The sequence below is a fragment of the Microtus pennsylvanicus genome, chromosome X (assembly GCF_037038515.1).
Source record: "Microtus pennsylvanicus isolate mMicPen1 chromosome X, mMicPen1.hap1, whole genome shotgun sequence".
In the NCBI taxonomy this organism is placed as follows: domain Eukaryota; kingdom Metazoa; phylum Chordata; class Mammalia; order Rodentia; family Cricetidae; genus Microtus; species Microtus pennsylvanicus.
The window spans coordinates 120059458-120077469 of NC_134601.1; the positions used below are offsets into that span (position 1 = coordinate 120059458).

The following is an 18012-nucleotide window of genomic DNA, read 5'->3' on the forward strand; positions in this document are numbered from 1 at the left end:
AATCAAAAAAACAACAAAAAGAAAAGATGTATAACTTATCGATAGAATGGTCGGAAACAGTTATAAGTTCCAATGTGTCGCCATACTTTCTAATTCTAGCCTCTTTTTTGTTACTGTAAAATCATAGTAATCCACAGTGTAACTTTAACAGCTTTTAAGGAACATATTAACCACATGTCCAAGTTTTGATTTGGCCATAAAATACTAGCAGAGCTAAGGTTTTCTAGGATTAATGAATAACATGTCTTTATTTAGTTTATTTAAAAAAAATCATTCTAAAAAATCTGTTTACATATCTGTCCTCTCCAGGATTAACTTCATATTGGTTCAGCAGCTTGTTTACTGTTCTCTTCTGTTTCTTCTTCTGCTTTTTTTTTTTGTCTTCCCTTCTCAGTGCCCAACCCAAGTTCAAAGGCTGATGAGAGAGAAAAACTCATGAAGAGATTTTACTCTAGGGAAAGTTGCTCAGTGGATGGGAGCTTGGTGCACAGGGAAAGATGTCACGCTCCTCCTGGCTCCTTCTCAGCCTGGTTGCTGTAACTACCGTCCAGTCTATCACCGAGGAAGATGCCAAGGCATTTTTAGACAAGTTTAACCAGGAAGCTGAAGACCTGTCTTATCAAAGTGCACTTGCTTCTTGGAATTATAACACCAATATTACTGAGGAGAATGCCCAAAAGATGGTGAGTTTTTGAGACTACCTAGGGGGTATTGATTGCTTATAGAAGATTAGAGTTACTGCCTATAAAAGTGGAGAGGGAAATCATAGAAGTCTCTAAAGTGTGAGGTTGAATAATTGCCTCTGTAGCTCTGATCCTAGGATTCCAGATGACTAAATTCAATTGACCTTAGAGTTCATCTGGAAAATTATTATGAATGAATTCTCTGCCCAGATTCCAGAGACGGTTCCAGAGACGAGTGGAAATTTTTGATAAAGTTACCATCACTATTCTCATTATACTGGCCATGCAGAGCATTCACGGAAATGTTGGAAGTTATTGAGTCAATAACTTTCTTTAGCTTATAATGCCAAAAGGACTCTATGAGGATTACAAATGACATAGTAACTGAAAAATGCAAGTGGCGGTTTACTGAAGGCAGTCGCTTAGTAATTAAGGTAACCATGGCTTAGGTGAAACTGGACTTGGGAATTCCTTCTTCCATTGTCACAGAGCGCTGAGGAATTTCCAAAGGTCACAGAAGAAAAGCTATAATTAAACCAGTCCTGAAAAATCTCAGCCTACTCTGGGAAAGCAACATATTTTGCTTGACAAGTATAAGGACTTAGAATTATTTTTTCTCACAGATCCTGAAGTGCCTTTTAAGTATATGTAAGTGGTGGAAAATAGAATAACTATTTAAGAAAAGACTTTCATCCTCGCCCCCCTCCCCAAGCAACGCTTTCCTTCAAAACTGGAGTTTTGAAGCTTCCTTCTTTCAAATGATCCGGGTGCTGTGTATTCAAATTACTGTCATTCATAGAACAGAGTGAAGTTGGGAATTGCTGACTCCTTTGAAATCTTAAGACTTTTTTTCTATTTTACCAAAGTTCAAGGAAATCAAGGAGATTTTTCTTTTTTTATCAACAATAATTTTATTTATTTATTTTTATAAATTTATTTATTTATTAAAGATTTCTGTCTCTTCCCCGCCACAGCCTCCCGTTTCCCTCCCCCTCCCCCAATTAAGTTCCCCCCCAAGGAGATTTTTCTAATGTTGCCAAATGAGTTGCCTTTATCTGATCTCACATTTTGGTCTTACCCATGTCCTCTTTAGTATAACTGTCTTTCAATTTTTCATTTGGTTTTTGTTTGAGGGGACTAAAGTGTACTGTAGATTTTTCTCAGCTGCATGATTCATGGTGAGACTAACATCATACTTTGAAAGCTAGCTAGCCTGGAGCTAGACTACTGACATCCAAATCCTGGCCCGAGCACTTTTTAGCTGAGTGAACATGCGTTAGTTAATTAGACAGTCTGAGTCTTAGTTACTTTTTGTGTTAAGATTTCTTCTTATTATTTTAAAATCATGCATGAGAGTGCAGGTGCCTATCAAGGTCAGAGATATTGCATATCGCAGGAGCTGAAGTTATGCCACCAGGCGTAGATACTGGGAACCAAGCTTGCGTCTTCTGCAAAGGAAGTACACATTCATAACCACAGAGCCATCTTTCTTACCTAAGTATTAAATTATTCACCTGTGAACAAATAGATAATACTCCCATATGCTTCATCAGCTCTACAGAGACACCTGAATGCTACAGAGACCACTTGATGCTTGTGGGCTCAGGAGAAAAGGAAGACATTGCTGTTATTAGTAGAAGAGGGAGTGAGGGGTTTTGAAGAGGAACAGAATAGTTCTTTTGAGGGCCCACATATGCAGAACTCATATTATAGATTGAGATGTAATTCTATCTGCTGAGACCATCTCTGAGATTATTGTGGTGCTGTGGTTTGGCTCAGAGGCTCAGTGCAAAAAAAAAAAGGTGTTATTTTTTAATCATGCAGGTTGATTAGAGCAAAAACTAGAAATGGAAGAGTATAAAACATTAGATATTTTAAACTGGAGAAAATTGTGTACCCTTTAAAGGAATAAAACACACTTAAATGAAAGAAAAACGACAAGGGACTCCATATCCCGTTTGCAGGAAGTGGCAAAGAGGGGCATCAAGGCACTCAGGTGAACTGGTGTGAGTTTCCCTGACAAGAGAGGCAACTGTGTGTGTGTGGGGGGGGATGATTCATCTTTCTGTTCTCCCTTCGTTTCGTGTGTTGAGATTCTCTTAGATGCTAGGCAATGGACAGGTGTCACAGGAGTTCTGAGATGAGGTTGCTGAGACGCACTGTGCTATAGGGGCCAATACGTTCACATGGAGTGGAGTGTAACCATGACACAGTAAGTATGAAGTTGGGCCAAAAACCCTGGGTTCAGTTCCTCCTTTGAATCGTAGAGGCTGAAGGTCTAACGTGTCTTAGAAAATAGATTGTCCCCTCACATACTATATCCTGATTACAGTTCCCCCTCCTCCTCTCAGTTCCTCCCCAACTCCCCTTCTATCTGGATCCACTCCCTCTCTGTCTCTCATCAGAAACCAAGCAGGCATCTAAAAGATAGTAATAAAACGAAATCTAATCAGATAGAACAAAAACTGACACATCAGATTAGGGCAAGACAAACAAACAGAAGGAAAAGAGCCCAAGAAAAGGCTCAAGAAACAGATAGAGACACAGAGACCCACTTGTTTGTACACTCAGGAATCCCACACTCAGGAATCCCACAAAAACACTAAACCGGAAGCTGTAAAGTATACACAAAGGACCTATAGGGAGGGAGAGGGAGACAGAGAAACATACACAGAGAGTGTATGTGTGTGTGTGTGTATATATATATATATATATATATATATATATATATATATATAAAGATACAATTAAAAAACAAAAAAAAAAACTGACCCAACATTATGAGACAAGGACCTTCCAAAGACGTCATTGAATTAGTCTCTGCTGGCCACCTTCTGCTGGACATATAGTCTACCCTTAAGAGTAGTTGATTTCTTCAGTGAGACGCCCCTGAAGCAAATTCTATTTTCATTTGCAAGTGATTATCAACTGGAGCTAGCTTCTGGGCTAGCGACGGGGGTATCTGTCCATTTCTCCTTTCGGCTATCTAGGAGCCCATCTGGTCAGACTCGCGGAGGCCTTGAGCATGTAGTCCTGGTCTCTCTGATTTCACATGTGCGTCAGTCCCGTCGCTTTAGAGGGCCTTGCTTCCTTGGTGTCCTCCATCCTTTCTGGCTCTCGCACTCTCTCTGCCTCCTCTTCTTCAGGGTTCCCTGAGCCCTGAGGGGAGGGATGTGATGGAGAATTCCCTTTTAGAACTGAGTGTTCCAGGGTCTCTCACTCTGCGTGTGCATAATATCCGGCTGTCGGTCTCTGTATTTGTTCCCATTTAGTTGAGTAATTGTGTTAACTTCCTTCAGACCCATTTATCAGAGTATTAAAATATAGCATACGCTATAAGGGAATGCTGAATTTAAAGAATATGCAGGGTGTGTGTGCGTGTTTGTATGTAATTTGATACTGTACCTGGCATCTGGTTTGACCTTCATCAAGAAGTATTATTCAGTGGCTTTGCATTTTGAAAAGCCCATTGTGTCGCTGGTATCTCAGGAGTGCAGATTTTATTAGATATTTTGCTGTGTGATATGGAGCTGTACCCCAGAGCCCTGTGCATGCCAGGAAAGTACTCACGCTGAGCCACATGCTCAGCTCAGGTGCTTGTGAGTGAAGATCGCCCCAGAAAGGTCATATTTGAAGGAAGCGAGCTTCTCCCATTTCCGAGGCTTTTCTGTGATTCACAGAACAGCTGCTGGGAAGTAGATTTCTGGGAAAAAGCCATCATGTTCCTTCCTTTGCCTGCTTTTTGGCCTTGTCAGTGGAGAATTCAGGGTCAAGAATTAAGAAATATCAACCTTTGTCTGTGTATTTTCACAGCGAGCCTTTCGTGGGCAAAGGGGAGAATGTGTTCCCATAAATTTGCATACTGCAGACTTTCCTGTTTTATTTTAGATCTCCACTTGTTCTTAGGTTTGCACTGACTCGCAGAGTTAGACACCGAGTTTGCTTTAATGAGACTATCTGATGATCTAGTTTATCTTGGGGGGGGGGATGGGTAATGGAAAATGAACTTCTTGGACAGAGAAAATAAATAGTTCTGAAATTCCCAGAGTTTAACATTCACTTAGCAGGAACTGACTCTTAACAGAAAGTCAGTAAAATACTTGAGATTACCACCGATATCTTTGAGGCTGTTAGGTCCTTCTGATCTCAGTAGTGTGATGCATTTATTGCTTCAGGGAGGCCGTGCAAATTTTGAAAAAATTTCGCCCATAAAATAAGTATTTATGAAATGCCCATACAGGGGTTTTAGAAGATCACTAACGCAAAAGCAAGTATTTGATAAGAATAATCCTTACTATAACAAAATTCTTTGCCACCAAAAGTTGTCATATATTTGGAATTGCATGAATTGGAACTGGTCTGGAAAATCCAAGTTGGGTGTGAGCGGACTGCTGCAGGAAGCTGATGAACCAGAAGAAATAGTTCTGATCAGCAAAGGGATCTAGAAGTCATTTTGGATTGTCTCCTGAAGACATTGACTAAATACATTTGCATGATTATAATGATTAGCATTGTTCAGAAGGTTCTGGAAGTAAAAGAGAGAACTTTTCTCAAGCCTTTAAAAACGTAATGCTGGTGTTCAAATGTAAAGAAAAAAAAGGAAGGAAGGAAGAAAGAAAGGGATCCTTGCCCCTTCCCAAGAATAGTCAGAATGAGTTAGAGGTCAGAGAGGGCTGGGAGCTGTAGAAAACCTCACTAATGGAAACGTGTGACCTGGAACAGCGAAGGACAGAGTGTTGACAATTGTATTGGCCTAATCTTTTTCTACCTGAAAGGCAATTCAGCTGGAAGCACACCCGAGATAAATTCAGAGTAAACAGAGGGACACACTGCTTACACCACAGGTGGTGAAGCTGATAAGACCTGTAAAACTTTAATCTGAAAAATGTGAGACGTGGAAAACACTAACTCGGCTTTCAGCACATTTAGACGGATGCATGGGCTCTACCTTGGGTGTAGGAAGTACGGTCAATTGCACTGATGGACTCAGGTCTTCATCCTTTGCCGTAATAATGGCTAAGGTCATGTCACTTCGTAGCGCCATCCCACTGCAGGCTCTGTGAGTGTGTTCATTCGTTTGTGTTAAGCAGGGCTGATGACAGCATTGACTTGATGGACTTGAACAATTGGGGCTTGTCCCTCACACCTTTCTCTTTGCCAAGAGAACCTGTTTAGGCTGGCCAACTATTAAGTAGTTGCCCAAGCAGAAGCCAACTTCCAGAGTTGCATGCAAATTCAGCCAAGATCAGCAGAGGTGTCTGCCAACTCTGAGTTATTTTAGGCATATAAACTATAAACACGCTATTGAGGCTTTTTTTTGGTTGTTTCTTAGATAGTCTTATTATTGCGACAGGTAATTGATACAGAACAGGAAATTAGACTGTATGACATTTGTGTGTTCCTGTCCTATCATGGTGACTTTACTGAGGACCACTTGCCTTATTTTCATATTGTCTCCTGAGGTGACTTTCAAGAGTCAGGATTTGGGGGTTGCCAGTCTACAGATCTGGCATAGTATGGCGTTCCTTAAACAATGATGTGAGAGATGCCTGAAATAAAAGAAGTTGTAAACTTTATCTATATGATGGCCTCAATGATGCCTGCATAGAGTGAGGCAGGAATCAGAAAGCAGGGATAAGAAAAAAGTTTTGCTCAACGCAGGCTTCCTACTTTCCACTACCACTGTGGTGCGTGTGACTACTTCCATCAGTAATCTGGTCTTTTTATGGAACTTTTAAGATGATGTCACTTCTGGCCAAGAAATAAATGCTCTTGGATAAAAACTGCTAAGGAAATCATCTATTATTCTAGAAGTCATTGGTGAATAACCAAGCTGGGTCTGTAGGTATCTTAGTTAGGGTCTCTCTTGCTGTGATAAAACACTGACCAAAAGCAACTTGGGAAGGAAAGGATTTAATTCGTCATACTTGTCCAGGAGACAGTCTATCACTGAGGAAAGTCAGGGCTGAGGAACTCAGGGTAGGAACCTGGAGGCAAGAACCCGAAACAGAAGCCATGGAAGATTTCTGCTTACTGACTTGCTCCTGGTGACTTGTTAAGTTTGTCTCTTGGATACCCTAGGACCACCTACCCAGGGATGGGAAGGCACCACCCACATTGAACTGGGCCCTTCTACATCAATCATTAATCCAGAAATTGCTCCACAGACTTGCCTATAGGCCAATCTGATGGAGGCATTTACTCAGTAGAGGTTCCTTCTTCCTAAACAACTCCAGCATCTATCAAGTGACGACAACAACGACAACAAAACTACCCAGGACGATAATTAATTGACATAGCATGACACACATATTTTAGATACACCCAGGCCACTATCACTTAACATATCTAGCTGAAAACTTGATCACTGGACAACTGGAAATGCTTCCCAGGAAAGATGATTGTTTTCTGTTTGCATCCGTGCCTCTGCACTAATAGGTTAGTTCAGAAGTTAATAGAAAAAAACTTTTGTTTGAAAAATCAAACGAAATTTGCAGGTGGTTTCCAGCCCCATGGTTTGATTTTTGAAATAAGATTCTTTGTAAATCTTCCTCTAGGGCACAGGAGTGAGTATGAGTGTGTGTGTGTGTGTGTGTGTGTGTGTGTGTGTGTGTGTGTGTGTGTGTGTGTGTTGCCAGAGGTTAGCCACGTGCGTTGTTACCCAGGGTCTATTCTATCCATCTTATTTTTGAGACAAGGTCTTTTTGTTGATGGATTTGTTTGTTTGTTTGAGATAGGGTTTCTCTGTGTCGCGTTGGCTGTCCTGGAACCCACTCTATATACCAGGCTAGCTTCGAACTCACAGAGCTATGCCTGCCTCTGCCTCCATTCGGTTAGACATTCGATTAGAAAGCCCCAGGGTCTTCCTGGTTCTGGCCCCACTGTGCTGCAATTCCAGGGGAGTGCCACCATTTCACATGGGTTCTGGAGATTCAATCAGGGCCTGCGCTTGCCTGGCAGGCACTTTGCTTTCTCTGTCATCTCCTCAGCCCTTCAAATTCTTCTTTATTAGTGAATTCAACTCAATCCCGACCTTCCTACACACAAAGACCCCATATTTTAGGGAGAAATTGGAGCCTCTTAATAATAATTTTAAAACAGGCATATTTGGGTTTTAATAACAAGGCCAGTAGCTCAAAAGCAGCATAGAATGTCTCTGTATCATTTTAATTCTAGAGAGAGCAAGAGGATTCTAGAATGTAGCAGTAACTGTAGCAACTGCCCACTTACTCGGATCCACCACCCAGAAGAGCTTTGAAGATTGCCTGGCAGCTGTTTCTTTTTTTCTTTTTTTCTAATGTTGCTGTTTTATTCAGAAGTTGTTTAGAGAGAGTGGAAGGCCAATGCTCTATAAGACAATGGGTCTTGTAGAGTCTCTGGGCATACCCATTTCTCTTTTCTGTTCCTGTCTTCAGGCGTACTCAGCCTGATAGTGGTAAATTAACTGGTAGTCTGTAGCCAAGGAGAGAATGTTAACTTAATCCCTGTCCCTAATGGCTCCATGCCATGCTTCATGAAGCATACTATACCCATATGTGAGGACAAGAGTGGAGGGGACATCACCGTGATACAAGCAAGCTGGAGTTCAGGACTGAGTCTGTTTTCCCCAGAAGATAAAAGTCGAAAAAATAAGCCAGGTGGTGGTGGTAGCGCAAGCCTTTAATCCCAGCACTTGGGAGGCAGAGACAGGCAGATCTCTGAGTTTGAGCTAGTCTGATCTACAAAACAAGTTCCAGAACTGCTAGGACTGTTACACAGAGAAACACTGTCCCCCCCCCTCAAAAAAAGAAGCAAAACAACAACAAAATAACCAAAAATAAACAAAAAAGTAAAAAACATAGTTTCAAAATATTTGAAAACTTAAATTGTCAACCTTCTCATACAAAATATAGAAAGACTTTGTAGTTCTAGAATGTAGTAATAGGATTTATATAACTTGTGTTGTCTACCCCATTGAATAGGATACATTTTTTTTCCATTTTGCAAGTCTCTGGGTATGTTGAAAAACTGACCAAAGCAGTTTTGTTCTCTGAGCTTGGTGTGACTTTGAGGGCCATATCCGGAAACCAGACCAGCATATAGGGAGGGCTTGAGGATAGACCTTTTCCTTGGAGGTTTGTTGCACCATAAGGCCCCCAGATGGCTAAAGTTCTCTCCAACTTTTCATTTCCATAAGTCTAGGACTGAGAGATTGCCGATGGTCTAGCTTCACTGTTGCGCTCTAGATAAAGAGAAAATAAGACGGAGTGCTTTACATCTCAAACAATTTCTCACAAGAAGAAACTGTGCTCATCTGTGCATCACGAATTTTCAGAGATAACTGCCTATTTGAGCATATAAATACTTCACAGGCCTTAAGAGTTATGCTAGTTCTTCATTGAAAGCAGGGATCAACCATAGTTTTAGGAAAGATTGGAGCGGTATACCTTCTCACGGTTTCTTCAGAAGCACACAGCCCCGCAGTGGCTTGGTCATTCTTATTTAGTACTGTCCCATCTGGAAACCTAAATGGGCACTTATTTTCTCACAACTGTGTTTATCCGAATCCTTAGATGAGATAGAAGGTACTTTTCTAATTGTGATAGCGAAATGGACCATGAACTGGATTTTTTTTGGGAACACATTCCCTATGGTGGGATGCCTTGCTCAGCCTTGATGCAGGGAGAAAGGGTTTGGTCCTGCCTCAGCTTGATGTGCCAGGCTTTGTTGACTCTCCGAGGCAGGCCTTACCCCTTCTGAGGCCTGGATAGGGAGCGGGAGGAGGAGAGGGAGGGGGAACTGTGGTTGATATGTGTGACTTACCAATAAAAGTTTATTGAAGAAAAACAGGTGATATCTGAGCTTGGCCCAAGGGCTATAATTTATCAGCCCTGATTAAAGGATGGAGCTGTGATTTATAACTTTGAAAAAAAATAAATATAGGTCATAAAGACTTGCCTAGGAAATAAGAAGTTTATATAATACTAATTCTATATAATTATATTAATAACATGGATAGCTAGAATTTTTTTCTTCACTCCAGAATATGGTGGGTTTTTTAAATTCGCTATCTTTTAAGTTAATTTTTTAAATGGTAACATATGAAGTAAGGGATTCAGTGTAGCATTTTCAGGCACACTTTGGTCATATTTGGTCTCCACTCTCTTATTCTCTTGCTCTTCTCTGTCTTCCCCGCAGAGGGCCTTACTCTCTCTCTCTCTCTCTCTCTGTCTTTCCTCTTTTCTTCCTATCTCCCTTAACATAGATTCCCCCCTCCCGCCATGGTCTCATTTTAGTTTTCGTACACACACACACACACACACACACACACACACACACACACAGAGAGAGAGAGAGAGAGAGAGAGAGAGAGAGAGAGAGAGAGAGAGAGAGAGATCTAGGTTAGCAGAAAAAGAAAATATGTTATTTGACAAAATTATTGCTTGAATAAAAATGACATTATTTTGGGTAGGGGCCACTAGATCTATGTCCTAAGACAAAAGCTCACATGCAGACATTTAAAACCACAGTGAAAGTATCCGATTTAATATACGTAGATAGTTCGAATATGTTGTTAAACATTTAAAAGTAGCATTTAGCAGTTTATACTTGTAGTCTTTGGAATTGCAAGGGAGTCTCTCAGGCTAGAAATACGCACTCACTACCTCACTACAGTTCTATATGGAAGTCAGAGAGTGAAAGTCCCCCGGTTGTTCCAAACACACGTGTCTTGTTCCCAAAGCCCCTATGGATGTCTGTAGAAAACTTGGCTGTTTCACTTGTTTATTGACTGCTTGTGCACAGAGGGAGTGTGGAGGGCTGTTTGTGTCATCCCAGCTTGCTCCTTGAACATGAGGAACTATATAAGTTGTTGCCTAAGCTTTGCTTCATACGCAAGTCAGGTCTATAATTTATATGTAGCCAGCAGCCACCGTTTAAGCAGTTGAATAGGTGTGTATGAACTGGATTTGTGTCTCTGCATAACAACTAGGCTGTTTATTTTACTTAGGGTCAGGAGCCTTAGGGGAGGATATAGAATAAACAGTAAAACAAAATGAAATGTAAAAGGATAGCTTGGAAAAGAGCATTATTCAGGAACATTATTATTAATTTGAATTATGGAAATATGAATCAATTTGAAAATGCAAGTCAAGATAAAGTAATTTTTAATTCTCATAATGTATGATATACACGTGCATGCACACATGCACACACACGCACAGAGAGACGTATGGTTTATATACCTTTGTTCTACAGGTTTTGTGTGCCAGGCGTCCAAGCATGCTTCTTCTATTTCTAGGTCTCATCAGCATGCATTAAAGGTACTATCTAGGGCTGTGTGCATCCATTCTCACTGCCACGCTCAGTGTGGCTAGGGTTAACATTGAGATCTCCACATGCTGCTGAACTGAGGTTCTTGGTTTATTGCAGGATGTCAGACAGTGGTCAGCCTCAGTTTCTTGCCATGAAGCCCTTTTCCACGGAACAGTTCATAACATGATATCTTGCTGCATTATAGTCCACAAGGCAAAGGGTCTGTTAACGAGATAAAAATGACAGTCTTACATAATGTAAATATGCACATCTTGCTCCTTTTGTTCCATGGGATTGTTTATAAGTCTGTTCCTGCTGAAGAGGATATCATGCACAGGTGTGAACAATAGCAGACACGCATCCTGGAAGCCATCACAGAGTCTGTCTGCCCTAGATTCTAGGTCAGAATGCTGGATTGACTGTCAGCTCCACCACCTTGCTTAGTCCCTTGGCTAATGGATCAAAACAGCGACACAAGGATTTTTCCATCACATGGGTATTTTTTTAAAGCTCAAAAAGGGGCAAATTGTTTTTCAGAGCATCCTCCAGCCACCCGACTCCTACCTACTTCACGGTTACTTAAGTCTTCTCTCCTCTATAAATACTTGAAACACTTTGGATCCCTGTTATGATTTTTATTCCTCTTATTATAGAAACGGATTGATTCCTTTGTGGGTCCTATGTTATTACATACTTGTGTTTCATTGAGAAGGCATTCTTAATGCATATCCCACTCGTCTGATACAATTCTAAGCAACTTAAGAACAGGAATTTTTCTCTATACGCAATAAAATAGTATTTATTAAATGCTTTGGAGGACTCAGGCACTCTGGCGAGCCCTTCGCGGTGTGTAATTGCTATAATACTTACAAGAAGCCTTAAGTCACAGTTGCCTCTCTAGACCTGTTTGATCATGTGAGAGAATTTATTTGTCCAAATTTACACAGCTAGCCAGAGGTGTCTGGCTCCAGGTGGCCCACAGGCCACCTCTTTTGTGCGGCCCAAAGTAATACCATGTAGAAAGCAGTTGTCCCCTTTATCCTTTGCCAAATGCAAGTGAAGTGCATTGAGAGAAGACTGCTCTAGAAAAGTTGGGAGAAGTCCATTCCGCCTATTGTCAAGATGGGGCTGTGGGGAGGCAGGTGGATCCCAGAATCACTACCTGCTTGGTGCCTTCTGGGGATGTCTGTTGCGAAGTGGCCACCCTACCAAATGGCCCTGCTCCGGGAAGCCTTCCTTTGAGATCACAATAGAAGGCCCTAATTCCTGCAGGAAACCATGGCACCCAGGCGCTCTCTTTGATCTGCTTCTCGTTTCTCATGGCTCCGGTGGTCACAAGGGACTATATTCCCATTGTGTCTGTCTACTTTGAGATCTGCAAGCTTCTCCTTTTAGACCATTCCTCCCTGAATCTTTGGCCAACTCACCCACGTCACAGCAGTTCCAGGGCCTCACAGTGTGAATTATCTGTGAGAATTTACTTCCAGTTCTTGGGACAGGACCCTTGGGAAAACTAGGCACTGGGCCAGAAAGAACGTGGCCCAAGAGTGGCCTGATTACTTTTAACCTAAACCTTGACCCCCAGCAAAGTAAGGGACTAAGCCACGCAGGAAGTAGTGGCCATTTCACCAGATGTTCTTTGGACTATATCTTCTGTCCAACTTTATTTTATTTATTTTTCAGAACGAGGCTGCTGCCAAATGGTCTGCCTTTTATGAAGAACAGTCTAAGCTTGCCAAAAGTTATTCCCTACAAGAAATTCAGAACCTCCTCCTCAAACGTCAACTGCAGACGCTTCAGCAGAGCGGGTCGTCGGCGCTCTCCGCAGACAAGAACAAACAGGTGTGGTTGTGAACAGTTTAGTCCTGGTTTCAAGAGTTGAAATGTACGCGCAGTAATACACATTCATAGCCCACATGCAGGAGTTCTTCATCTGCAAAGATAGTAACGGCAGCTCTGTGCCTAGGTAGGGGAACTATAACATTTATGATCCAAGTTAAAATCTTTTTGACGGGTGAAAGAAGATACTTGGGCTCTGATCTGCACAGAGGCGAACTGGAATATGACATTTTGCACACTCTGGCCTGCCTTGACTGAGGCGGTCTAGGAGTCTACCAGAGCAACTTTCTTTTTTTGGTGTTGCTGTTTGTTCTTATTGCTAAATGCCTTACTTAGTTCATATCAACCTCATTCTTGATAAATCACCCAAATATTTTTTTTTGTCAAAATAGCAGTAAAATGGCACATTAAATACCATCCTATGCTGAGCTGATTCCAAAAATTCTTATGTTTACCTTGTTAAAATACCATCTCTCATCCCATGCTCCAGTCAGGGGCCAGCAAACTTGAAAGTAAGCTGTAAAGAGACATAAAATAAATATCTTAGGTTTTGCAGGCCATATTGTCTGTGTCACAACAAGTCAGCTCTGCCATCAGAGCAGGAAGTCAGCCATAGATAATACATAGATGAATGGATTTGGCTGTCTTCCAACGAAGCTTTATGAAAACACACAGCAGACCCCTGATATAGCCTATTGAAATATTTTTATCTAAAATATTCAGCTCTTTTACATCAAAGTGTCCTCTCTCAGGGGCTTGTCCTCTGGAACTATGTATGTCTTAATCTCCATTTATAAAAATAAATGTGCATGATAAGAACAGAGATAAAGCCATATGGTATTTGTTTCTACAAGTTGATATTTATTATTCTGCATTCCTCGGATTTAACTATTCCACTAAGTTATTAATCTACCTTATCTTGTCTTGCCCTTGTCCCTCCGTCTATTTTTTTTAAAAACAAGAACTCCATGTGGAATCTTGCCCATTTGCATGTAGACAGCCAACTGCAGTCTCTGTGGCTCCTAGACATTTGTGTTTTGAAAAAGCCCCAAATAATTGCAATGTAATTACAAATAATTACAAAAAGCCAGGATTGTGAACAGAGGAGAGTTCAGGATGCATGGAGAGGGAGGAGGGGAGTCTGAAACATCAGGTAGAGAAAGAGACCACAGTGGTTTTGTGCTAAGGTAGATGCATTGCCTTAGATTTATGGGATCTTGTGGAGATTTAGAGCATGGGATTTATCTCATGTTCTCCAGACAATGCGTCCGCAGCAGAGTAAAATAATAAATGCATGAGGGCGTTAGGAGAAATCCAGCATTTTAATTATTTGTGTGGAGAAATCAGTCCTCTGTTCTTTTCTTTCTCCTTGCTTCCCTTCTTCTCGTTCATTTCTGTCTCCTTTCTTCCTGTGTTCCTGACCCACCACGGATCAACATGTGCGTAAGTTCAATTGGTCTCATGCTTAGATATAATGGCTCTATTGATTTTTACAAAAAGCCTTACAGATATTTATTCTCTCCATTCCTGTATTTATCTTGGAGTGGAAATAAACCTTTTGCTGACCTGCCCCTGTGATGCCCTTGAGCAGCTCGGATTTACCCAGTATCTCCACACCCCTGTACCTACAGGGTAAAGTTGAAACTCTTTATTGTGGCATAGATTGCTCCTTGTGATCTGGACCCCACTTATCTCTCTGTTCTCTTGGCCTCCACTCCCTTCAGTGAGCACTATTTCACCACTGTTAAAAACAGCTTGCCTTTCCCACCTTAAGGTCCGCCTTCTCCTTTCCTTTACCTGACCAATCTCCGCTTCTGGATCTTGCACCTCTAAGGGCCCTTCCTCTAGGAAGCCGTTTCTAGACCCCCAGGTTACTATTCCCCCTTATTCTACCCTCCCCACTCCTTAGTTAATATTGTCACATCACTTTTTGTTGACAGTTACAGTACCTGCTCCTTATACTGTGATCCACTATGTGGCCATCTTATTCCATGACTTGGGGGACTTTGAAGGTCAGATAGTTGTTTAGTTCAGAATTATCAGAATGTCGAGCATAGTGAAGTCTTAGTCAATGCTAAAAGAAACAGAAACACAATCTCTGTGTGGATGTGAAAAATGCACCTGGGAGTTTTGGAGGACATGTTTGTTCTAGTTAAACTATATGCATTATCACAAGTACTCAAGATTCTGTGTTAGATGATGGCATAGACAATTGCATAAGCTGTTTGTTCTCTATACATAGGAACATACTTGGCAAAGAAGATATGAATTGCTCTATTTTGAGGCATTTCAAACTCCCATAAGCACGTGAGCTCATGAGTTCACAGAGACGGAAGCAGCAAACACAGGGCCAACGTGGGTCTGCACCAGGTCCTCTGTGTACATATCACAGCTTTTAGCTTAGGGTTTTTATGGGACTTCTGACTGTGAGAACGAGTGGGTCTCTTGATTCTCTTGCTTGCTTCTGGAACTCTTTTCCTCTTGTTGGGTTGCTGTGCCCAGCTTCGATGTAATAGTTTCTGCTTTATCGTGTTATATTTTATTTTGTCTTGTTTGCTTATTATCTCTTAGACTCCTGTTCTTTTCTAATGAGAGACAGAAAGGTAGCAGAGCCAGAGAGAAGGAAAAGTGTGTGTTGGGGGAACAGGGAGGAGTAGAAGGGGGACCTATAATCAGAATACATTGTATGAGAAACCAATCTATTTTAAATAAAAGGGAGAAAAGAGAAAAATACTCATGACCAAAAGGATATCTTTATGCTACCTCCATTATAATACATTTTCCATGCCTGCCACTATTCATTATGTTTAATTTGCAGTTGAACACAATTCTGAACACTATGAGCACCATTTACAGCACCGGAAAAGTCTGCAACCCCAAGAATCCACAGGAATGCTTATTACTTGAGCCAGGTAGGTTATCTGCTTTTAGTAGTAGCTTTAAAATTTGTATGTTCATGTATGCGCAGTATACATGCATATGCAAGTGCCCTTGGGTCGACAGAGGTCAGAGGACAACCTCAATCGTCATCCCTCAGGAACCATTAGCAGTTCTCTTTGAGACAGGGTCTTTCACTGGATGGGCATGCACCAAGCGGATATTATGGTTTGTCAGCAAGTCCAAAGGGTTTTCAGGTCTCTGATTCCTCAGGGCTGGAATTACAAGTGCATACCACCGTACCTGACTTTTAATATGAGTTCTGGAAATTGAACTCAGGCCCTCCTCCTTGTACGACAAGCACTTTCTGGTTGAGTCATTTCCCAACCTGAAACAGACCTTGGACAATGGCACAATGTTTTGCAGACGGGTCATCTAAAGACGAAACCATTCCAAGGTGTTTCCGTTCACAGAGTCTCCTTTTTAAAAATTTGTACTTATTTTCATTGTGTGTATGCGTGTTACATGTGCATGTATGTGTGTAGATGTGGACACCCATTACTTTTTGAGGTCAGAGGAAGAGGCTGGGTGTCCTGCTCTCTTACTCTCTGCCTTATTCCCATGAGACAAGTTCTCTCACTGAGCCTGGAGCCAAGTTGGCTGCCAGCGAGTCCCAGAGATCCTTCTGTCTCTGTCCCTCCCGGCACTGGGATTGCAGCTGCATGCCCAGCCATGCCTAGCTGTGTGTGTTTGTTTTTGAGATTCTAATGCAATTACACCATTTCTTCTTTCTCTCTCTTCCCTTTAAACCCTTCCATGGGCCCTCCTCATTCTCCTTCAACACGCAGCTTTTTTTTCCCCATGGCTTCTGGGGATTTAGACTCAGGTTCTCATGTTTGTGAGCAAGCACTTTTGCTTCCTGAGCTGTATTTACAGCCCTTCATAGAGATTCTTTTAACTTAAAAGGAAAACGCATTGTAAATTTTATTACATTCAAGTAATTTAATTAAGTCAGTAATTAAATTACTTCAGTGATTTTTATTCCTTTGCAGATGCATGTGGATCTGATAATAAGTACAGAGATACTACCCATGACATTTTGCTTAGTGACCTGGATGTCTGCCAGTCTTTTAATTCTTTAAAGCCTCTATATATGTAGATACAAATTATTTGCATGATAAATACACATACCTCACATGTGTGCTCATTTTCCTATGGGCCAACAGGTTTGGATGACATAATGGCGACCAGCACAGACTACAATGAGAGGCTCTGGGCTTGGGAAGGCTGGCGGGCCGAGGTGGGCAAGCAGATGAGGCCATTATATGAAGAGTATGTGGTCCTAAAGAATGAGATGGCAAGAGCAAACAGTAAGTGCGCTGCTTTGTCCAAGTCTTTCTGCTTTCCACAGGGAGGGTGTTACAGGACTATTTCTCATTTTATCACCAAGCTTGCCCTGTAATATTTGGATGCCGCTAAATCAGCAATCGTTTACTTAAAGGTTCACGTTACCTGTCTCAGGGAGCCAGTGGGACATTAAAAAGGTGGCACTGTAAGTGGATGGTTCAAAGAGCTTATGGGTGAGATTCAACTATGGGATCTCAAATGAATATTCCGTGAATTATTAATTATTCATGGAGGCCTAAGGCCCCAGTGGGTAACTAAGTGAATACTGCCACTGAGTGGAGATCCTACTATTCAGACAGGATGAGAGACAAAGACAATATTCATTTACCAAAATCCTCATTTGGTCACAATTCAGTCTCAGAGTTCATTTGTGTGTCTATAGCCCTCAGGGTGCTGTGTATACAAATAATTTGCAAACAAACACAGGACCACTGTTATAGTGTCTGAGATGAAGTGGGTGGCATCTGAGAATATAAGACCCTCAACAGAAGCAGGATTAAAAATTTAGGGGTCAATTGCACATTTTAAAGATAACGGCAGAATGAGTAGGGACCAAGGGCTTGGAAACAAGTAAGCTTCTGCCCCTTGCCAGCTGTGTGACTTTGGACACGTGATTTTACTGCTCTAAGCACAGGCCGTTGGTGGGAATATAGATTGGTGCAACCATTACGGAAAAATGATCTGGTGGCCCCCAGAGAAGTTTCAGAGAGAACGGATGATCTGGTAATCCCCCTTCTGGGCAGGTACTCAGATCCCCACATTTATCACTTTCTTAACAGTAGCCCCAATGGGGAAAGCAAATCAGGTGCCCGTTAACAGAAAAATGAATAAAGAAGCCATACCATATGTATATATGCATATAATAAAAGATATACAGTAAATAAAAGGGTCAACTAACTATACAGAAAAAGAA

At 41.5% G+C, this 18012-nt stretch overlaps 1 protein-coding gene across 1 annotated transcript in view; it reads left to right on the forward strand.

Annotated features, from left to right (window-relative positions):
- Positions 1-459: 459 nt before the first annotated feature.
- The window catches only part of Ace2 (angiotensin converting enzyme 2), a 49956-nt gene continuing 32403 nt past the window's right edge, over positions 460-18012 (forward strand). The window contains exons 1-4 of the mRNA XM_075956791.1: positions 460-683; positions 12660-12818; positions 15634-15727; positions 16919-17062. Coding sequence (XP_075812906.1) covers positions 498-683; positions 12660-12818; positions 15634-15727; positions 16919-17062 — 583 coding nt within the window. The 5' untranslated portion in view covers positions 460-497. The remainder of the gene's footprint in view (positions 684-12659; positions 12819-15633; positions 15728-16918; positions 17063-18012) is intronic.